This window comes from Acanthopagrus latus, chromosome 12, assembly GCF_904848185.1.
Source record: "Acanthopagrus latus isolate v.2019 chromosome 12, fAcaLat1.1, whole genome shotgun sequence".
Taxonomy (NCBI): domain Eukaryota; kingdom Metazoa; phylum Chordata; class Actinopteri; order Spariformes; family Sparidae; genus Acanthopagrus; species Acanthopagrus latus.
Window position 1 is genome coordinate 12,032,150 of NC_051050.1, and position 23,084 is coordinate 12,055,233.

At 40.3% G+C, this 23,084-nt stretch overlaps 2 protein-coding genes across 4 annotated transcripts; one reads left to right on the top strand and one right to left on the bottom strand.

The window, feature by feature from the left end:
• Nucleotides 1–2,351: 2,351 nt before the first annotated feature.
• Nucleotides 2,352–13,533, bottom strand: si:ch211-282j22.3 (ER degradation-enhancing alpha-mannosidase-like protein 3). Of its 2 annotated transcripts, XM_037116852.1 has the most exons (20): nucleotides 12,611–13,533; nucleotides 12,406–12,451; nucleotides 11,411–11,511; nucleotides 10,826–10,865; nucleotides 10,602–10,714; nucleotides 10,285–10,438; nucleotides 9,501–9,635; nucleotides 9,227–9,332; nucleotides 8,929–9,026; nucleotides 8,612–8,737; nucleotides 8,416–8,499; nucleotides 7,895–7,978; nucleotides 7,641–7,765; nucleotides 7,270–7,435; nucleotides 6,921–7,078; nucleotides 6,699–6,813; nucleotides 5,506–5,679; nucleotides 5,148–5,313; nucleotides 4,866–5,057; nucleotides 2,352–4,655 (listed from the first exon to the last, which is right to left on the bottom strand). In XM_037116852.1, exons 1-20 carry the CDS (start codon nucleotides 12,790–12,792, stop codon nucleotides 4,402–4,404), a joined length of 2,619 nt encoding a protein of 872 aa, XP_036972747.1. In that variant the 5' UTR covers nucleotides 12,793–13,533; the 3' UTR covers nucleotides 2,352–4,401. The 2 variants fall into 2 exon arrangements, with proteins under 2 accessions (XP_036972747.1, XP_036972748.1); XM_037116853.1 differs by lacking the exons at nucleotides 10,826–10,865; nucleotides 12,611–13,533 and having other exon boundaries at nucleotides 12,406–12,426.
• Nucleotides 13,534–16,961: 3,428 nt separating this feature from the next.
• anxa3b (annexin A3b) lies at nucleotides 16,962–23,051 on the top strand. 2 transcript variants are annotated; one of them, XM_037116857.1, is made up of 14 exons: nucleotides 16,962–17,058; nucleotides 17,426–17,463; nucleotides 17,579–17,626; nucleotides 18,785–18,872; nucleotides 19,044–19,138; nucleotides 19,224–19,337; nucleotides 19,850–19,940; nucleotides 20,082–20,161; nucleotides 20,562–20,618; nucleotides 20,926–21,019; nucleotides 21,608–21,703; nucleotides 21,855–21,913; nucleotides 22,247–22,369; nucleotides 22,569–23,051. In XM_037116857.1, the coding sequence occupies exons 2-14, from the start codon at nucleotides 17,452–17,454 to the stop codon at nucleotides 22,626–22,628; spliced, it is 1,017 nt and encodes a 338-aa protein (XP_036972752.1). In that variant the 5' UTR covers nucleotides 16,962–17,058; nucleotides 17,426–17,451; the 3' UTR covers nucleotides 22,629–23,051. The 2 variants fall into 2 exon arrangements, with proteins under 2 accessions (XP_036972752.1, XP_036972753.1); XM_037116858.1 differs by having other exon boundaries at nucleotides 16,999–17,065.
• The last annotated feature ends 33 nt before the right edge of the window (nucleotides 23,052–23,084 follow it).

Genomic DNA, 23,084 nt, shown 5'->3' on the forward strand with positions numbered 1-23,084 from the left:
ACCAAGGATGACGCGACAAAGTCGTCCCCATTGCAAGAGAGCAAACTTCTAAAGGGGCAAGAACTGACTTTGAGATATCCTTCCCGGCCATGTTTTCAATCAGAATGACCCTCAAACAGTTGAAGTCATTTTGCATTTTTTTTGCTTACAAAAAATACATAAAAATGAATTGCATAAAAAGAAAAGCAAAAAAAGAATGGACTCATAGGCTCAGATATCAGATTCAATCTGCTTGGCTATCTATTTATTTCTTTAATTGAAGAGAAACATGCAAATAAATAGTAGACAGCCTAAGATGTATGGTAGGAAAATAGTAAGATGAGATCTGCAGAGTTATTTTGAATATTATCGAAATCCCGATATAGCCAAACGCAATATCCGAATCAGAAGCTGGCATTTTCTGATAAATGTAAAATATGTGACAGTATGATGAAGAACTGCAGTGCTGCAGATATGCTACATCTTGTTCTCCAGATGTGAGAAAAGAGACTTCAACAGATGCCACAACATCATGATTTCAATGGTTATTTTTGTAGAGAAATTGAATACTGTAATGCAAAGATTAAATGAATCATATCGCTCATAACTAAAACATTCATTTTGGACACCTTTAAATGTGATATTTTATGCCCTAACCTCAAACTTTCTATGTTTAAACAAATGTATATGGTACAATCGACATGTCACTGTTTCCCACAGCACCTGAAGGCAGCAGATATTAAGTAGATTAGACAGAGTGCATGGTGCAGGACGTACGTGTGACGTGATGACGTAGAAAAACCGGTTTAATAACACAGACAGTATGGTGTTACATGCTGCCAGAGTGGCATTAGCTTCTGAAAATGGACAAGTCTATTTTGATGGAATGATTCGTTTGAATCCTTTAATCATCCTTTAATTTGTCAGTAATAAGAATATAATGAAGATTATGAGTGAGAGAGAAAGTTGATGAGCAAATAGTGTATGTTTACCTAAGAGAGCAGGGTGTAGCAGGTGATGTAAAATGATGCATGACATGTTTTAAGAGGTATGAATGCACATCGTATCAGCAAACATTGCATGTATAATTTCCCTTCTCTTTCTCCTCCCTTATTATTGTCCATTCCGCCAATTAACTCCATTATTCATTTCCAAACACAGGACAAATGGTGAAAGGCAGGCAGCTGGTGAGGGACTGGTCAGTGTGTTTGGTTAGAGCTGGAAGGCCATCTCCAAACAAAGGCCACATTTCAGTGACCAGGGCAGAGACAAAAGCCCTCGGCTTGACAAGTCTTTAAAAGAATAAATAATAATAAAGTACTGCAGTCATTCTGTCTGTAATATATCTACTTATAAACTCTGAATACTATTTAAGTATATAATAAATATTTTTTAAAAAGCAACATGGCTCATTCTTTCATTTAGGAAATATCCATCACTGAATATGAAGGTACTTATGGTGATTTTTGTCGACTGACAACCGAGAACTTGATGTGAATCATATGCAAATTTGTGGTGTAATGGTTTTGCTGCTGCTGTTGTCAGCACCGCTGTCATTATTGATAAAGTCATCATAATCGTCATCATTCTTGTGAATGTGCTAATGTGGCCTAGCTGCTCCCATCCGGCACTAAAGGTTTCAAGGTCTGTCTTATCAGGAGAGGAGATGCACATTCAGTGTATTTACCAATACACAATGGCTATGGCTGAAGGACACAGGCATTTTGTGTTTCCAATTTCTGGACACAATTAGCCCTCGTGTTTCCTTTCTAAACAATTTTCAGGTAGGACAGTGCTGATGTTAGCTTAGTTTAATGTCAAGATGACAAATGTTACGAAATATTACCATTACCATCCTTAAATATTAATATTACCATCTTTATCCTTCTTACTGTATCATATGCTCAAAGTATGTGAGGGCTTGACAGTCCTTTGGCACTAGGAGCACTCAAGTTGTGTTTGAGAGCTCAGGCTTCAAATTTGACAACTTAAATAGAAAAAAAAAATCTATTCCTGAGGCTTTGTAAATGTTATTTACAGTATTTCATTATAAGTTTTCTGTAGTCAGACCTATCACCACAGTCATTTTGGATAGATTCAAGTGACATACGATTGCTCAGAGGAAGCCACAGCTGTCACCGATGCTCAACAATGTCAGTCTGTCATGAAGAGAAAACTAGAATTACAGCCTCGCGATCGTGTGCGGCCACACACCAGTCATGTTGCAGTTTACATCCGTCTGCCCAGATTCATAGCATATGAGTACTGAAGACCCGACATGCCATGATTTGTAGACCAGTGTGTGAGTTCATTGAGAGAAACAAAAAAAAAAAAACTGTACAGAGGTATGAGAGGAGGTAAAAAAAAAGGGCTGCAGTTGTGACTTGAAATTTATTGACGGAAGTGCCTCAGCTCATAGTCGGAAACTAAATACAGAGAAGATGTGAAACAGAGACAGGAGCCATGTCGTGCATCACTTTTGGCACTTTGAACAAACTGAATGAAATAGCATGACAAATAATGAAATGTATCCCCTACTTCTTGTCCATGGTCCTCTTCTCTGTGTGAACAGAGAACACAGTCCACAGTCCTGAGGTATACCGGCTGGCAAAGCCTCATGTAGGCTTAACAAAAACAATAAAATGTCAGGTTGGAGTATTAAGACTTCAAATTTAACTCAGCAGCATCAGGAAAAAGGTCCACTGTACAGACGTAAAAGAAAACATACTCCTCTGGCACAAAGAGCGTTTTTTCCCCCCCTACACAAACATAAGCTCACATTTTTATGTACCACAAAAGATAAAAATCATGCAACAAATTATTAGTGAGAAGTGAATAAACTGATTAAAACAGTTATGCATCTTTCTTTGAATCGCTGCATAATGTTCAAACACATAAATGCCCAGAATATAGTTTAGCTTGTGTAGTAGAGTGTGAAAGACTTCACAGCAGGTACATTTGAGTTTTGACAAGAGAGACAACAACGCTGGATTCAAACTGCATCCAATTTTCATTGAATACAACCATATGTAGACAACGCACCAGGATTCAACTGGCCTTTCCAGTTTGACTGTTAAGGCAAAAAACCTTTGTGCACTCCAGCAATCTTAACGGATATCAAGTGTTCCATACATTTTAAGACGGACATGAAACACTGCATCATTGGGGAAATAAATAACTGTGACTAAAATTACTTATTGCAACACACACAAAGGAGCAAATGCGAGGACAAGCTGAACGGTCATTTCTGTTTCCACAGACGATCATACCCGTGTTTCAAAGTGCATAGCAGTCTGGGACTGCAGACCAACCTGTGATGCTGCATCTGGACCTAAGCAGAGTAACATGAAGAATTCAGTTGCAAAAAAAAAAATCCTGCTTTGGTTATTTTTGTAATGTTTTTAAGATGACACGATTAAAAAGGAAAAAAGTAGCCTAAAAAAATCCAAACCTTTTTCGAAACATCATCATCAAGATTTTTTTTAATCGGGTTTCATCCAACAGCAATGATGTTTTAGCTGAGAGATTTTCTTGAGCGTACATTATTACACACACACACACACACACACACACACACACACACACACACACACACACACACACACACACACACACACACACACACACACACACACACACATTTTAGCACAAAGAAAATGCAGGACACATCCTCACACACACACAAACATCTCACCAAATGGGTCAACCCAGCAAAGTGCATTCACTCTTAAAATTCCCTGAAGTTGCTTACTAGTACAAAATAAAAATAAACTCCAAATTGGCCCCCGTTCACCTCCTTCATCTGTGAACATTAGATTACTGAGGACAGGGGAGTTATGGTAGCTTACTAACTCCACCTACTGGCCAGGTAATATTCCAATCCACCGTTTCTGAATATTTTAACAGTAGCTGTTGAAGTGAAAAGGTGCAATCTACATTTAAAACAAACTGCATTGCATAAAAACCTAGGTGGGTACATTTTCGCCATGTTGTCCTCTACGTTGAGGCCATTTTAAATTCTATAGTTAATGATCTATGTCATTATCATTACACAGGCCCCTTTTATGTGCCTACAATAGCAACACTACAGGCTAGGTGTGGGGAGCACCAGCCCAGCCATCTTAAACTACAGCTTCAGGCTTAGAACTATCTAGTTTAGTCTCATGATCCCTCACTTCAGAGAGACCTGCACCACACTTAATAACATCTCCACTCTGACTCTCTGTCTGATAAATACATAACCATCTTTAGGTTTCAAAGTCAAGACAGGACGAGGCTCGACTCTTCTTCATTGGTTGTAAACATGCGGTCTGGGTCAGTCAGGGCTCCGTGTGGGGCAGTGAGGGGCTCTGAGGCACATGCCATTCAGAAACTGACGAGGGATCAGTGTTAGGAAACTAACAGCTTTGGGACCAGCAGTGATCAAGGGTTTGTGTCTGGTCTGCTGTCAGAATTTGTGGTATGAGATGAACCTGCTGAGCACGGTTCAGTTCTGTCATTCTCTGCCGCCTTTGTGCAGAACGGCTGCTGCGACTCCTCCTCCTCTTCCTTAAGAAGCACCTCTTCTTTCTCCAAGACAAACTCCAAGGTGGGCCCTCCGGCTGCTCCGTCCTCCAGCTCACCCTCCTCTGCCAGGCGGAGTTTGATGTTCATGCCGACCGGTCTTTCAGTCTTGGCTGGACAATAGGAGAAGGAGAGCCAATGAAAAACTGCTAAATTAGGTGAAAGAGAAGTGCTGAAATGTGTTATCGTTTCTTGGTTTAAAAGGCTGCATTACAGCAAAGTGATCAAAGTTTCTGAACTTGCCAGACTTCTACCCATATTTACATTATATCCACATTACTGATGGTTAATTATCAAAAATCCCTACAAGGTATGGGCCTCACCATGTCCCAGCTGCCTCTCCTTTGGCAGCAGCAGCACATCCACATTGTGATGTTCCTCCAGAGCAGCTGTGAGCATGGCACCCTCGCGGCTGAACAGGAAGACCAAAGGCAGGCTGAGGTCATCAGTGGAGTCCCCATCTCCAACCATCTGGAAGAGGGGAGTCTCCTCGCTACTGCTTCCCTCACGGTGGTCTGAGAAGCGGAACAAGGGAATAATTGGGACCACTTGGCAGTTATTCTAACATCTACACATTGAGATTAGAAGTAGTTTCGGCTCCTCACCTATAAAGATGACTCCTATGGCTCCTGCCTCCTGCAGACGACGAGCCTTTGCAGCGAACATGCAGTCACCGCGCAGCGCCAGAGCGATGTGGCCTTTAAGCTGTGCTGCATTATCTATCAGCCCACATGCGGTGTAGGGAGACGCTTTCACTATGCTGCCCTTCACCTGCAGCACAGGAGTTTGAGCATGTTATTGTATGTTATGCAAGCTATGGTATTTATTAAATGGCTGGAGAGAAAAGAGAAGTACAGGTCAAACAAAACAGGTAACATTTGCACAGTTTGGTAAAAATCTGTTGGTCATTGTTGAGTTGATGTTGACATTATACACCGTATGATCGTCACATTGGAAGCTCACCCCGTGCTCTTGCTTGGTGAGGTCCATCCCAAACTTGGCAGGTCCTGCTGTGAAGACTGTCCTGCCCAAAAATGGGGGGGAGATGAGTTGAACGACATGAGGCACCACCTCCTCCTCCTCGGGCGTCTGGTTTACCTCTGCCACAAGTTTAACCCGGTACACTCCTTTATGCTCCTAAAGGGATGATTAATAAGATTAATTTATCAAGGCTTATCAGGGAATTTGTTGACAAAGTGATACTGTATATTATAGTGACCTACATTCCAGGCATTATTTTGACATTTAAAGTACACATTAAGTACTCTGACCCAATTCTTATTAGACGTTTAATAATGTGCTGTGAAATTGGTAATCCATGCACTATGATTAACACATTTCCTTTTTCCCTCACTGCTGGACACGTCACCATACCAAAGAGGGAATTCTTACTGCTGAAGGCAACACAGAACTGTGCACAGCACTGCTGATAAGCTGATACGAGGAAATCAGTTAACATTTAATTTGGCTTATAATTTTCAGAAATCCATGCTGTTCGAATCTAAGATATAATTGGTTCAACAGCAGGTTAAATAAATGATAAATTGTTCAGTAGGTTGTTTGTGTGAATTAACTGTGACAAATGGAAGGAAAAAAAAATCAGGTCGGGAATCAGGAGCTGGAGATGTGTTTTACACACTCTTGACTTTGACATTAAAACCTGCTGAAAAGACATCCTGACATCGTTGTTTTTCCACTTTGGAAAGCACACTAGCTTACTGTTAAAATGTCTATAAAATGTTTGTTATTTTTTTTTCCTCCATTTTTTTTCACCACTGCAGAATCTAACACACAGGAGTTATAGACAAGAAAGGGCTTTCAACAAGTACATACAATACATATTATTGGGGCCCAGTAACTGTTACTGGTCTTATTACTTACTTATCTTACTTATCGGCCATCTGCTTGCAACCTTAAGACAACATACAACTAGGGGTGGCACAATTTCCACTCTAGATAACAAATTAATCGAGACAAGCTTTCAATTTCGACTACTGAATCAATTTGATGGCCCAACTCAAGCTTTTTAAGGATGCCTTCTCTTTATGCGAACAATGTTGGGACCTCAAGTTTTGCAGGTGAATATACAGAGATTAAAGTATTAAAACAGAGGCAGAAATGCATGTCACAAGGTGAGTACAAAGTAATTCAAATACCCTCTGACTTCTGCCTCCCGCCATGACTTCGCTCAGCGGAGTGAGAGATATGCCCATGCTTTTCAGGAACTCTACTGGCTCCATGCCGTTATCATGAAGTGGCAGTTCAATTTCCCTGTGAAACAAAAACATACAGGAGTTTAAACTCAAAAGAATCATGGCCAACAGGTTTCGTCTGGGATTTCACTCTAAAACCAAAAGCCAGCTTGAGACTGTACACACCTGACAGGTAAGGGGTGGAAGGCTCGTCCCACCCCAGTGAGGTACTTGTAGCCGTCCCGGATGGTTTTGGCGAATGAAGGGTTGTTGGGGAACAAGGTCTCCATGCTGGGGCAGGAGTGTGTGAACAGGTCTTCTTCTTGTGAGACAGGAACAGTCTCCTGAAGCACAGGACCAACAGTTAGCACCATATAGCTGCTACATTCATACATCAATTTAGACATTAAGGTGTCAGTTAGCATGTAATTAAAAAAAGAAAAAAAGGCCCCATACAGACAATTCTGCAATGAACACCTACTTCATATGATACATTAAAACAAAAAGCTTGTCTAATGCCAGTTTAAGCTCTTACCGTATTGTTGCCTTGACAAGGTGGCTTGGTAGTGGAGAGAGACACAGGGAGAAGATGAGCCTCCGTGGTGAAGATGTAGTCGTCAATATCGATGGGAAGCTCACTCTTCTCAGAAAACAGCAGGTACAGGTATTTAAACATCTCAGCCAGAAAGAAGGAGTCCATCCTAAACACACACAACCACACACACACACACACAAATGAACATACATATACGCAGAAAAATTAAAGCCGTTATCACACATTCATAGGAGAAGTTTCGATGGTACAATTACAAGATATTTCATCAACAGACTTCACCCTCTAAGGTTATTCTTCCTAAAAATCTGAAAAATATGTCACTGTAAACATGTGTAACGGTATTTGCATACCTGTCCTCATGCGTCCCCGTGCGGACATCTTGCACCGCAGCAAAACCGCAAGGCACCCTGGCGTAGGCATTGAGCTTTTCCACAATGGACTGTCCCACTCTGAGGTAGTAGGGGTCGCCAGTGGCCTGCAGAGAGGAAGATATCATCCTCACAACACACCTTACGTGGAACATTCACTTTGCTATAGCAAGGTTTTGTGTATGTAGCACAAAAGTGGAGTTTCGTCAATAATTAGCCAACTTATAGCTTTTAACCTTATAGAGGTAGTAGGTGCTTTCTGCAAACTCTGGTCTCAGGAGGTGTTGGCCCCAGTGAACTCGAAACTCTGTGGTAAAAGCCTGCAGGGAGAGTAACCAAAGGAAGCAAAACATGTGAGTGACACTGGCTTTTTCTAAACCTAAACCTAAATCTTATTTAGATTTATAAACAGCTTTTATTAAAAATGAGACAAAGAAGACCAGCAACAAGCCATTTTCTTGTGCTGTTGATTGCCTTTTTCCATGCAAGTTGTAAATGTATAATCAGCAAAATATTCTTGAAGAATCAAAAATAAAAAAATGTTGTTAAAAACCATTGGATTAGATTAAATGGATTAGGCAACAGGAGACATTCCCATCTGATTAGTGTTTGAAGTTCATATATATAGTTTCAGCAAAATTACTCTATCAGAATATAGAATCATATCATGATACACAATTATGAATAGTGTTTTAACACTTTATCTTGCCAACAAATGCAAAATAGAAGTTAAAAAGAGCAAAAAGAGCTTCTATACCTCTGGAAGAAACTTGTGCTGTTTGGTGACTTGATAAAGCATTTCATGAGTCTCAATAGCTGGTTTCAGATCTCCTCTCAAAACCTGTGTGTGGGGAAAAAAAGTGTCACTCCAGAAAGTATTTCTACAGCCTTTGCTAGTCTCTTGGTAGTGACATTTGGTTCATCAAGTGCGATCTTAACACAGCATCACTGACCTGTAAGCCAGGAAAGAACGCCAGGAGAGAGTCCATCCAGCTGCGCACGCTCACAGTGGGGTTGTGCATGTGCACATTAAGCAGCAGGGGAGGTTGACTGATGTACTTCATAATGGCACTGTAGTGCTGTTGCAGACAAATATCATGAAAAATAGATCAGCAAACAGTGAAAAAAATGTCTTCAAGCCGCAACCACAGTATATACAAAACAAGCACCAGTGGGCCACTGATGGTGCAACAGGGAGTACAATACAGATTGCTTCGATATGTGCTAGGATATAGATTTCTGTGTGGGTGTGCAATAAAGGAAGACTTACAATGTTGAACCTATCCAGAAACACATTGTCTCCTAGTAGAATATAGGCCTTCATCAGATACTCATAGTATGAGTCGATACCAGCACCAACTCCACTGTCTACAAACAAAAAAAGAGATAAGAAGGTCAGATTAGTGCATCATGCACAGACCTGTAAAATATGAACAGTGTACTGCTCATGCATTTTTGAATTCTCAATGTCCTGTGTCATGAATATATGGTTTCAGTTTTCATCTCTTATTCATACCAAAGTTTTAATGGTTTTACACTATGCATTTTGTGTGTTTAAACTGCCTCACCCCTCCTGACCCATTCTTCATTATGGATATTGATGACAGTCCCCACCAAGTCACTTCCCCTCTGTCTCCTCTCCCAGAGGACGTCCAGAGCCTTCCTTGCATTTGCCTGTCCAACAATGATCGGCATTAAAATGTCTCAGCTAAAATTAATGACATAATTCAGAAATGGTTTCTTCATTCATCAACTGGCATCAGATATAACCAGATATGGTATATTGAAAATATAGAAAGGTATATAAAGTCTCATTTCTAGAGAGGCAGAGGGGAGTAATACCTCAAACACAGTCTCTCCTGACAGTCTGCTGAGGGCAGCAAACTCCAGGATCATTGTTCCAGCACATGCTGTGCAGGTGTCCGACTCAGTGCCTGTGCGTGAAAGTGGGTTTAGGACTCCATACCGAAGGTTCACCTGCAAAAAAAACAAAACATTTAAAAATTAATCATGTCATTTCACACAGCTCAATTTCTTTTAGTTCCTTACTAAAATAGTTAATATATTGTTCAGCGGGCCCTTCGTGGTACACCGAGCGTGAGGAACTATTAACTAATCTGTATTTGTCTGCCCTGTCTACAGTTTAATAAATCTAAAACTAGCTGAGAGCAGATTGCTGACACATTTATAAAAACAAAACAAAACAGGGATTTATTCATCTTGTATCATGTCAAACTTAAGCATTATTATGCAGATGCTGTGGTTCAGGATGAGACCAAACTTATCAACGAATATGAATTTTTCAGCCATGACAAATGCCGAAATGTGGCCTGAGAGAAACTATGTAAGCCTTGTTTTTTAGCATAGCTGATCACCAGAAATGCCTTTTTGTCACAATATAGATTTGGAATGGCAATATAAAACAGAGCAGTCAATAAAGTGGGTTTTTCAAAGCTACCAAGAGAGGTCCTTGAGCCCACAGTCAACAATGTGGACAAAATGTTAGGCTGACTGGTTTGATAGTATGAGAGATCAGCAGACACACACAGACACACATTTCTCCTACACACTTAGCTTGGCAGAAATAAGAAGACCTGTAATACTCAACAGTAAAAATAAGAAATACCTTGGGGTAAGGAAGGCCACTTGTGGTGTTAAAGGCAGGCAGTAATCGATGACCCAGCTCTTTGGCCATGTGTAGGAGCTCATCACGATACCACTGCATCCTCTCCCCACGCTGCCGTAGCAAGTCAGCCATCACGTGGGCTCCCAAAAGCCCTCTGGGTAGATTTAATGGCCGGAAGAAGATACATAAGATTGAGACACTTTACCAGCAGCACATTTTTGTGTAGTAATTGTAATACATGGAATACATGATGTGGAACAATTCTAGAATTCTGCATTTAGAGGAATTATCCAGCAAATCACAGACATGTTTCATACCCTAAAACTCTGATGTTGGTCTCAAACACAGACACAACCACATCGTTGTCCAGGCGGACATCACTCACGGCCTTCCTCACTGCATCCTCAAACTCATCAAGCTTGTTTAGCACCTGCCCGTACAAACACAAACAAAGGGAGCAAATAAATCAACTGTTTCGAAAAAGCAAGAGTATATCACACTACTTCTAGACTTGTAAAAGGAAGGAAAAGCAAGTACCCACCACCAGGGTATCAAGGGTGTCAATCAGTGTGAGAGAAAACCTGCAGAAAAGGGAAAAGAAATGTTATGATGAGAGCCTCCGGCACAGCACAGAGGAGCTGGTGTCCCACTTAGCCACTGAACCAGTTTCATTTGTAATGAACCACAGACTGGTAAATGTCTCCAACCTGTTGAATTTGCAGTGAAATTACATTATGCAACTTGTGTGGTACATAAATGGATGCATTGTGCTGCCTACTGACAAATCTCATTGACTTGAATTAGCATCTAATTCATGTTTTCCTTTGAAACTAGGACAGCAATACTGTGTTAGATTAAACCTGTTATAAAAAGAAAGAAATGACTGCTTGTCCTCTTTGAAGATGCAAAACACTTTCCTAAAACAGATGACATGGCATAAAAAAGCCACCTCTTGTGATAAGTCCCTACATATTTGCTCAAATAAAAATGTATTCCAGACATTATATGATATCCAAGGCTGTAACTGCACATATTAGTCTTTGAAACAGTACATGTGGTTTTGGTCTAAACTGATGCCGAATGATGGATTAAGAATGCATGTTTTCTTTGCTGATGCTGTACTTACTTCCCCAAAGAGTCATCTATGTCCCCTCTGTTGGGCTCCTGGCCACGGACTCTCCCCCTGCAGCTCAGAGGCATCAGCTCATCTGCTGGATAGGCATATTTCTGCAACACAAACAGTAGGTGTCTTCAGGCTTCATTTAATGTCTCCAGCAAACGTGTCATTGAGGCTGGAGGGTTGAAAATTCTCCAGAGAGGTAAGAAAGAAGTTAGCATCGCAAGTAGTAGATCACTGGTAGAACTTTTCGTTTAGTTCTTTCCTGGCTATTCTAGGATTCTAGGATCAAATCTGATACTTCTGACATGAATTAGTTTTCAATAAGATTGCTGGATGAATTATGGCTCTGGGTTTTGAGGAGTATAGCCTAAAAAGTAAATCAACCTGTCAAATCTAAGGCTCGTACTCTGTAGATAACAGTCTTAATTAATTGAAAAGAGAGATGTGTAAATGTTATAAAAAGAAAAAAAGAATGTCAGATAAATACTGACATCGGCCTCATAAAATTATCATTATTGTTATTATCATTGGCAAGGAAATAATGAAGACCACAAGGGGTGAATAACCTAAGCAAACTAACATGTGCATAAACCATAGCAATTCCATTTTGCTACTAATATGAGTAATTAATCCCACAAACAACAACAGCATTCATAATAAGAGAATATCTCCTCTGTGTGTATCCTGTCTTTCCAACACACATTAACGAGACTGAGGACAATCCAGACTCCTGCCTCCTCTATCATCACTGAAAGACAAATCAATACAACTGAGACCACCAATGTGATTTATGACACCACACTGACACTGCAGCTGCAAGATAATCATGCAATATTTTTTTTCCCCACACAACCCTAATAAATCAGATTCGACTGAACCAAGGACTCTGTCCAGCCACTGGTTCGCTGGATGACCCTTAAGGCAACAAGCCTAAATGCCTTGGTCTCACAATTAAGCAGATGTAGTGGTGATCACAAGTGTTAAACCAAGTAACTCCTTACCATGTAACTTCCATAAGCGTGATCAAACATTTCAAGAATCTGGTCCCTGCAAAAAATAAAAAAAGGGGGGGGAGACAGGAATTAATCAAAAGAGAAAGTGCCACAAACACTGTAATATGTTTCACAGTTTTGCAGAGACTTCTACAGCCAGCCATTCACACACAACACATATTTACAGTGTTAGCCTGTCTAGACATATCCTCACCTGATAACAGTCTTCTCCTCTTGTGTCATGATCTGGCTCTCTTGACATTTCACCCAGCCAAGAAGACTGGTGATCAGCAGGGTCTTTAGCATCATCCCAGTGCCAGAAGTGTGGACCAGGTCCCAGCACAGTTTATTTCCTATTCTCCTCATGTAGTCTCCCACCGGGTTGAGCTTTAACATGGACAAACAAGCTCCTGTCCTTTGTCCACCGCCCACACAGAGTCAAACAGTCCAGCAGGCACAGCTGGCCTCCCTTAGAGCCCCGATCTTCCTCATTTTGGAGATGTAGATAAACGTTAGCTACCTCCCAGCTCCATTTCCATATTTCCACAGTGGCTGTTCTGTAGTTGATCCAGTATTGTTACGACCACATGCCCACAGAGCACTTCAGCTGATCGTATCCATGTAAACAATGGAGACAGCTAGCTAACCTACAGCTAAGTCTCCAATAGAATGAATGTTGTCGTTAGCCTGTAAAGAAAAACAAGACTGACCACGAAGCAGCAGGCGAATACAAGGGGGCCCACACAGGGCTAACCGCACTCACCCTGTCGAGCAAGGCAATGCAAAGATATATAAAGAAAATGTTCAGGTAGTTACCAAACTGGTGGCACACAGACAGCTAACGCTTGCTAGCCACCACAATGCTGGGAGGTTCCCTGTTGCTAGCCAGCTAGCAAGTTGCTAGTTTGCCGTTAGCAATGCGTTTTGGTTAGATAGCATTGATAGCTCAAAAAAGGAGGCGAACTAGTGCCAAATACCATATTGGTCAAGAACAAATGGTTCACTTGGCGTGTAAACTGATTAACATACAGTTAAATGGTCGATGACACGTCGCCAAGTACCAACACGGGTACACCGTACCCCTGACGTCGAGCACCGAGCTGTCAAAGAGGGCACGGGAAGACTATTCTACCACCCGCCACGACTTTGCCCTGAGTAGAAGCTCTCAGGCAAGCCCTCCTCCAGAGTAGGCTGACGTCAACTGTTCCCATACGATAATGTCCACCCTTGAAATGGCTAAATATATGTTAATAGAACAGGTAAAGTGGGGTTATGCTTAGAGTTATGTCTGACAATGTGACAGACGCCAGGTTGTTTGTCCCAGCATGATGGAGGCGGTGCCTGGCAGGCTGCACTGAGGGTTAAAAGATACAAGAACCACAGAAAGCGGCCCGTATCATAAGGTAGGCGGAGTCAGAGGGAGGTAGTGTTTTACCCCGAAATGCCTCAGTGGTGGTGAAAGGAGCGACCTAACTTATTTTACATAGTTATCTGACAAAATACTACACTCAGTGAATATTCTTTTGCATCAAAAAAGAGCCTAGTTTCTTTATTTTTTTGTTTGTATTCAATTGTATTTGCACACATATAGTTACATCCAGGATGGATATGAGATCAGATAATTAAAAGACAAGAGATGTGTCATGAGAGGTCAAGAGGCCATCAGCCTTACACAACAGACAGAAAATGCCACTTAAACACAATGAATATTAATATGCATGGTTTGGGAAAATACAGCAAAAACTAAAAGACAAAAAAAAGCACAAACAATCATATGCAGTCAGGGCCGTAACCAGGATTTTAGAAATACTGAGGTCCATAAGGAAATGTGTATTTGTTACTGACACTGTGTGTGTGTGTGTGTGTTGATCAACCGTCGAGAGGGCGGGGACAGCAGAGTACAGTACAGATGTGGAGATCTGAAGGCAGTCAGAGCCAGTAGATGGGGGCAGGCAGCCAGTCACCAGGCATGTAGACTCACTGAAAATGTATGATTGTTGATTACTGACAGATTCCAATTAACATAAATGTCCACTAAGCAAAGTTTCAAAGATTATCTAGCCTAGATGTAACAGGGCATAATGCAAGACAAGATTCCACTTGTCTCTCCTGCCAAGAAGGAATTAAGCAAAAATAATATACACCTACTTAATATCAATTTTAAGACACACTTAAATAACTCAAATATCAAATAATGCAAACTCAAACACAAACAGTACATGAACACAAGCAAAATGTAAGTCATACTATTTCACTGTTAGATACTACTAGATATGTTGTTAAAATTGAGAATAACCTTCAAAGTTGTGTTAAAAAAGGATTTTCAACCACAGTCTTGAAAAGAATACAGGTTCCAGACTTACACAAGCATAAATATAAATATGCCAGTAAACATAAAATAGACACCACATCTTCATTTGTAGCACATTTGGTTAAATATTTGTAGCCAAAACCCTTTTTCGGACAGTGGCCATATTGAATTTAGGGAATTTGGGGGGTCCTAATATACCCAATCATAAATGTAAGTAATCCAATGGGTTTCCTATGGTCAAAAAATGTATAAATTGACATCAAGTTTGTATTTGTATCTCATCTGGCTCAAAAGCTATGGCTGAATCCCTTTCAGGCGGTGGCCATATTGGATTTGGCTGCCATCTTGGTCTCAGGAACCATTGGCTCAGGCGCCCTGGCTAAATCATTTCAGTATGCCCTCAGCTACATCTGTGCCAAATTTGGTGCTTGTAGATGAATTGGTGTGAACAACGGGGGCCCATACTACAGTCAAAACTGCTTTTTTGGACAGCAGCCATATTGGAATTGGAGAATTAAGGGGTCCAGATGCACCGGGTCATAAATATTAACATTCTATGTGTTTCCCATGATCAATTAAGCTGAAAAAGATATCAAGTTTGTATTTGTTACTCATGTGGTTCAAAGGTTATAGCCGGAACCCTTTTCAGGCAGTGGCCATATTGGATGTGCCATCTTGGCCCCAAGGGTCACTTGCTCTGGCACCCTAGCTACATCATTTCATGACCTGAGCTACATCTGTGCCAAATTTAGTGCTTTTAGATGAATTTGTGCGAAAATGTGCTTAAAATGTGCTTAAGGCCCCCAACTATTTGTCGGCAGTTTTCACCTTCTTTTTTTTTTCACTGAGAAAAAATACAGAGGACATGACCTCAGTGTCCTCAATGGTAGTTACAGCCCTGTATGCAGTAACTCTATGAATAAACATAGAAATTAATAAAACATTAACATGAGGGAAAAGAAAACAAAACTAACACACTCAAAGAATTAACTGGATTTCATGACTTAAGTGTATGCATTTCTTAATTTCTTATCTTAAAGGTGACAAACTCTTCACAACATTGAGTTTGAGTTGCAATTCTCACCATTTCCTCAAGTGTGGATTAGTGGAGGGTTAGGGCTATGATTGTTTGTCCTTATAGGTCAGCCCTGTGATGAACTGGGTATATCCCACAGTTACAGACAATGTTTGGACAGAAGGTCACTATGTGATAAAGTTATATACTCATCAGCAAATAAAACGAGAGAGAAAAAAATCATTGATGCAAGTGAGAAATGATAATGGTGCAAGTACAGATCCTTGTGGTACACCAGCTTTATTATGTAATGCGTTTGAAGCACAGCCATTTATCGCAACATACTGTTGTCTTGCATTCATATCACTGTTTAACCACTGTAGTGTGTGTGAAACGGATAACATGTCCATATCCACTGAAAACTGTACACACAGCGTCACCATCCTCACATAATACCTTGTATCTCTTCCTGGTTCCTTTCCCTTTAGGAGGTCAGAGCTCTAGTCAGTACAAATCGCCACTAGGTGTCGCCACCCTCTCCTCTAAGCGTATGACTTCACATACCACTCCTTGATTTATGCATTTGTTGTGGTTCAGAAGAGGATATAGTGGTGAGCTGCTGGATTGTGTGTGTGTGCGTTATTAGAACATGTCTATTTTAAACTCCGAATAATAAGAGTGCTATCACTGTTTTTTTGTTTGTTTTTTTTACTGGACAAAACGAACCTTTAGTTGCCTCATTGCTTTGCATGATTACACAATTGTCTATAAATTCTTATCATGCATCAAAATACCCCCATTTAGTTACGTTACACACAGAAAGCTAGTCTGATGTATTTGATCAGAGTATGTCTGGATCACAACTTTAAGTTACTTACTGTGGTGAAATGAGATAAGACTGATAACAGACACTGACTCACATCCTTGCTCCTGTGCTGAGAGCAAACATGACTTTGGACTTATTACACAGCCCTAAGTTTTTTTTCTTTTCTTTTTCTAAAATGTATAAACTGAAATACAAACGCTTCAAGGACACTACAATGTTGTGCTTTCCACTAAAAAAAAAACAGATGATGATGCGCAGCATATGCGTTACTTCTGGTGAGGCACAGATTGGGAGTCATGTTACAGAGAAATCATGGGGAAAAAAATCCACAAATGTCTCTGACAGTGTGCTGTTACTGTTTACAAACGAGGAGGAGTTTATGGAAAAGCTTTCCGTGATTCAACTTCCTCCAGATCATAATGGGCGTTGCCTCCCCAAACTTCTCTGAAAGGTGTGGCGAGTTGGTCTCACTGTGAAATTCCTCAGCTGACGTCGATCCTGTCCTCTAAGGTAAGAGGTAAAACTCTGATTTTTTTTTCTGACGTCTGATTGTAGAATTTATGGACGAAGCATGCACGTCTTTGGTTTCTGTCTGCGTTCCGCTTTGCTGATAGAGAAAATGGTTATGTGGACTGCAGCAGTCGACGTAGAGTTTCTAACGTGATAACGTTGGATTGCTCAACTGTTAACTGTGGAAGAAAATGAGAGTTATTGTGGGTTTAATCAGAGATAATATCAAGAGTAATGATCCAGGGGGTGTGTTTATGTTACCCGAAGAGGATGTCAAGTAAACTATGGATGAAGTGGAACAGATGCATGATATCAGTAAACAGATGATGATATTTTATGTATCATTTTCCTCGTCCCTTCTCCCCAGTTTGAGACTTCTCTAAGACTACAGCCATGTCTGTGTGGGTGAGTAGTTGCAGGCTATCTATGAATGTTGATATGATTTAAAAGAGGTGTTAAGGCTTAAAATATGTGAGAATAAAGGTGATAACTGAGGCATACTTGTTGGCTTATATTGTAGGATGACTTGGACCTGCTCTTAGACTCCCCCTCTTCACTGACTGTGACAGTAAGTTGGACACATTCTTAAAAAAAATATATATATATGTATATGTATATGTATATATATATATATATATATATATATATATATATATATATATATATATATATATATATATATATATATATATATGTATGTATATTTTTTTTTTATCACGGAACAACATCATGTATGTTTTTTTCCTCATATATGTAGATCAAGTATATTTACATTTTAGTTTTTTTCCCATTATTTTTGTCAATTAAACAGTATGATGACATTACACTGATATCAGGAGTTGACAAAGTTGATGAAATTAGTATTATCTTCATAATTATTGGAATATATGTTTTATAAAGTACTTGCAATATATTATTAAATATATCAAATTACACATTCCATTTTCTTCTATTGACAAATATCCTAATTATTGACGTTTGTCATATATTGTAAAAAAAAATCACCATATATATTCTCATAAAAATTTCTAATCATATACACTACATTCATTTGAAAGGAGCAGTGTATAACAATTGGCCAGCTGTCAAATTCATACTCAAAACAAATAGGGCACATCACTGGTGTAACCACTAAATGCTGCCAACAGAACCTGCCTTATCTGGTTAGTGCAGTTAGACTTCCAGTCATCAGTTCAGACAGGGAGGTTGGGGAACAGGGATTTGGAATAGGACAGGATCTTTGGACCGTGATGTGCCGCGGCTAGCTGGTTAGCACACTAACTTCAGTAGATATCTCCCCAACACAATGTACCAACATCATAATGTCAAAACTGTAATTAATTCACATTTTGTTGATAATTTTAGTTGATTTTTGAAAGTTTTCAATTAAAATTATCACATATTGCACCTTTAAGGAATTCATTTTTCAATATATGTCAGTATATATTACCAAGATATAATAAAAAAACATATATAAATTATGTTTAATGATACATTCTTAAAGCAAAATGACAATAGATATTGGCATAAATTGTGAAAAATATGTGTACTTATCCATATACTGTGTTGTATTTTTAATATAACATTGTATTTTTCAGTATATGTCATTATGTGTTTGTTCTGTCAGGGTCCTGTACATGAAAGTGTGCGACTTCTTTATAAGTGCAGCAAAGTAGCTGGCTGATTCATCGTTACGTGTGTGTGTTTCTGTTTCTGTGTTTCTCAGTCCAACACAAAAGGTACTGTGAAGGACAAGGCAAACTTTAAAGCAGAGGAGGATGTGTCTGCGCTGAGGAAAGCCATAGAGGGCATTGGTAAGTTAAGAGTTATTGATATCAGTATTATCAGACAAACATGTAAAGCAGTTTCATCACATTTTACTAATTCTGTCAGTTAGTAGATATCTGTAGGTTGTAAAACTATAAAAGCCTCCCAGTGCAGTGCTAGTGGTAAACCTGTCTTTTGTTGTCCTTTTGTTTTTATAGGCACGACAGAAAAGACGCTGATCGAGGTGTTGACCCAAAGAAGTAACGCTCAGCGTCAGCTCATTGCTAAGGCCTATGAGAAAGCCACAGGAAGGGTATGTAGATTGACCCAGATGCAGACCAGGATGAGCTTCATGCTGGTGGCGTAACAGTTGCGTCTTATCAACTTTCTTCCATCAGAAACTAGTAGATGACCTGGAGGGCGACACTCACGGAGACTTTGAGGACTTGTTGGTGGCCTTGGTGACGCCTCCTGCCGTCTACGACTGTCATGAAGTCATCAAAGCCATCAAAGTAAGATCGTGTCAAACTGACAGAATCTGTGTTGGCCCCACTGACACACCAAGACGTTATATCTGCAGAAATTATGAAGGAGTTTCTTTCTTCTTTTTTTAATATAACATGTAAGTCTGCCTCTGTTTAAACGAGAGGTCAGGACTCTATAGTCACCACCCTCAGCATGGCTGTCATTGCAGAAATACATGTTGCTGTGCCTGCTCAGGCCCAAGAGAGCTGACCAATCACGGCAGACTTAGCTATTCAGGAGAACGGCCTTTAAGAGACAGAATGGAAACACTCTCTATATATCTCTAGAATGTTTTGTAAAAGTGAACAAATCATGGTTCTACATGTAAGTTTGTTTAAACAGACTTGTTTTACTTAAGATATGTTTGGATTCATGCAAATTTTACTATACTGTGACCTTACAACTGGACTTCACTGTTGCTGTCTTGTGTGTTTATGTTAATAAGCTGCTACTTGGTCTGAATTACCATTTGGTTTCATGTCATTATCATTTCATTCAGGGTGCAGGGACCACAGAGAGTACGCTGACAGAAATATTTGCCTCCAGATCCAACAGGCAGATCAAGGCCCTGTCTGAAGCTTACCTGGCAGGTTCGTACATTCAGCACAAAGTACTTCTGATTTCACCATTTATATGGTGACTCGGATTACTGTGAAGCAGTTGGCAAATGTCTCTGGTGTGATGTGTCATGATCATTGTGAAATATTCTGTATTGTGCTTCTTCCTTTAAGAAACTGGAAAATCGATGATTCATGATCTGCAGTCGGAGGTGTCTGGAGATTATGGCAAAGCACTGTTCATCTTGGCTGAGGTACGGTGCGTTCAATTCTAAGAGTGATGTGTTACTGTAACCCATTTCCAACACATGAGAATCAGAGCTTAAAGCATTAGATTTACTGTAGCCAGACAGCTCTGAACATTCCTATCATATCTCTCAAAATGTGAGGAAATAAATCAGCCAGCACGCTGAAAGAAAATGTTTTAAAATCTGAACTACAGCTAAAAATCATGTTGTCTGATATGACTTGCTGCAAGATTTTTTTTTTTCCGTTTTTGGAAAAGCTTGTCATCTCATCATCAACAAATTGCACACTTAGATGTTGAGTCGTGACAAGTACATTAAAAGTGCCCTTCACAAAGGCTCATCTCTTAAATGTAGATGTATTCTACAGCCCGTATCACAAACTGTCGCCTTCTGGTCCTCCTCACAGGGCAAGAGGGACGAGAGCACCAATGTGGATGCCGCCAAAGCTAAAGCAGATGCTAAGGTGCGTTCACTGCCAACTGAATTGTTCATCGGGGAGTTTCTGCCTGTTTCTCAAACATGTGGCTAATGTGGCAACAGGAACCATTGCCATTGCACTTTAATTACTGTGTCGCACAGCTCTGTAAGTGTGGCATATACAGACTTCTTCAATTGTTTGACTGGACACATGGTTTGAAGCCACCACTCTACTTGTCCTACGTTCAAAATAATTCGTTGTCTTTCAAACAACTGGATTTGCCCCTAAAAATCCTTTTTTATAGCTAAACTTATGCTGTATGTATTATGACACTCAGTCTCATTCCTCCTAGGCCCTGTATGAAGCAGGAGAGAAGAAGTGGGGGACGGACGAGGCAAAGTTTATCGACATCCTCTGCCACAGGAGTATCCCCCAGCTTCGACAGAGTGTGTAACACCTTTGAATTTTTATGTAGATGCAATAAAAAAATGTGTTTGTAGAGTTTTACAGCCATGCTTGTAGCTCCGTGATGTTAAGCACAAAACTGGTTTGAGCTACCCGCATGAACAAACATGCTCATGCAAAGCAGGCATGTTTTCCATGGTCACCACCTTAGTTTAGCATGTTAGTTGTATAATGAAGCACAGCTGTGCCTGGTGGGATTCTTATTAGTTTTGCAGGTATTTTTCCTTGTAAATCAAATTATTGGACGAGTAAACGTTTTAACCTGACGATGGCGCTAGATAAGAGGTAAAAAGATCAACTACGGGGATACATCCTCTGTTCATCATGGATACCTGCACCAAATCTGATAGCAATCCACCCAATAATTCTCAAGATAATTATACTGAAAGCTAAAAATGTGAACCTCGTGTTGGGAGTACAAGAAGTCAGGGAATTGCCAAAGTGGTCGGATTCCTCCTCTGGGACACATAAAATTTCATGGCAACCCTACATGTAACGCCGACAGAAATAAATCCATGTCACACTTTCAAAAGTTGTATTCGCATCTCTCTCTTTTTTTTTTTTTCTAGCTCTGGTAGAGTACAAGGCCATTAGTAAGAAGACTCTGCAGGACAGCATTGAGAGCGAGATGTCTGGAAACCTGGAGAAGCTACTGGTGGCTGTTGGTGAGAAGAACGTTTCGTGTTGTCTCCCTGTTTCTGACTCCTTACACTGAACAGTGGTCCATCCTTAATGTGTCGCACCTTCATATTCATGTGGTATTAGCTGATCACCTATTTAATATAATTCATTTCTTAAACCTTTGTTTTGGTCTAGTTAAGTGCGTGAAGAACGTTCCTGCATACCTCGCTGAGAGGCTTTTCAAGAGCATGAAGGTAAGCTCTATGTCCATCTCCATCATCAGGGCCTTTAAAATCCCAAAGCCTGCAGTTACACAAGAGGCTCCCAAAACAAAATCCACGTATTGTTTGGCCTTTTTTAGCCACACCATGCAACCATATTGGCCACCAGCGGCGTGGAAAGGAATGTTAAGCCACTGTTTTGTAGCTGCTGCTTTGACTAAATGTGCCGACGCGCTTTAACGTGGAGAACCAAAAAACATGTGAAGCTGCTGATATGCTGCAGAAGCAGGATGATGTACGTTAACATGCAGCTGGCAACAATTGTCCAGGTCCCAATATGTGCCTTTCTTTCCATGTTAATCCCAGGGTCTGGGAACCACCGAGTCCACTTTGACCAGGATATTGGTCGGTCGCTCAGAGATCGACCTGCTTGACATCAGAACCGAGTACAAGAAGCTGTTTGGATTTTCCCTCTACTCCCAGTTAGAGGTCAGTACACACGACCACAGATGAAATTAAATATGCTCATTACATTCTGCACAAATGTTCAATAAAGCCTAATGTCGCAAGTTCCTGGTTTCAGACAATGGAATTTAGAATTTACCCCCGTCGTCAAGACCACGTTTGTAAACTGTAAACCATGATTTCCTGTTTCCCTCACCCCCTCTCTTCTCTTATGTTTCTGTAGTCTGAAGTGTCGGGCAGTTACGGTAACGCCCTCAAGCATCTATGTGGCCAGGACGACTAACCCCTCCCTGCTGCTGGTATGAAAAACATGTGGTGTGATGTGAAGCTTTGCCCCACGAGGACGAGGATGACCAGCCGCTGACCTTAAAACAAGCATCATACTGATATGTTAGCTTGAACTTCCCGCACGATATCTGGAACTAACGCTCTAGAAACGCCTCTTAATGTGGAATCCCAGTGATGTTCAACCAGACATTGATGTTTTAAACTGCAGACTGAATGATTAACACACAAGAAGAAGCCGTCATTCATGGATATGAAAATGTTGTTGGATGTCTTTTTGAAAATATTAAATTGTTTGTATTCCATGATAAGTGCAGTTCTTGTATACTGTGACACAAACAGTCTGAAAGATGCCAACAGTCACACAATGACTAATAATGACATACCTATTGCATTTTAAGAAATAAAACATTCTATTATTTGTGTGGTGTGTGAGTTAAGAGATGCAAGACGA

Bases quoted from the DNA above. Each gene is read 5' to 3' on its own strand.
- anxa3b (XM_037116857.1), top strand. The intron at 21,914-22,246 runs GTAAGCTCTATG...TGTTAATCCCAG, and splicing joins GGCTTTTCAAGAGCATGAAG to GGTCTGGGAACCACCGAGTC. The intron at 22,370-22,568 runs GTCAGTACACAC...ATGTTTCTGTAG, and splicing joins CCCTCTACTCCCAGTTAGAG to TCTGAAGTGTCGGGCAGTTA.
- si:ch211-282j22.3 (XM_037116852.1), bottom strand. From the start codon at position 12,792: ATGTTAAAGCTCAACCCGGTGGGAGACTACATGAGGAGAATAGGAAAT. The intron at 11,512-12,405 runs GTAAGGAGTTAC...TTTGTGTTGCAG, and splicing joins ACGCTTATGGAAGTTACATG to AAATATGCCTATCCAGCAGA. The intron at 10,866-11,410 runs GTAAGTACAGCA...CCTTTTCTGCAG, and splicing joins ATAGATGACTCTTTGGGGAA to GTTTTCTCTCACACTGATTG.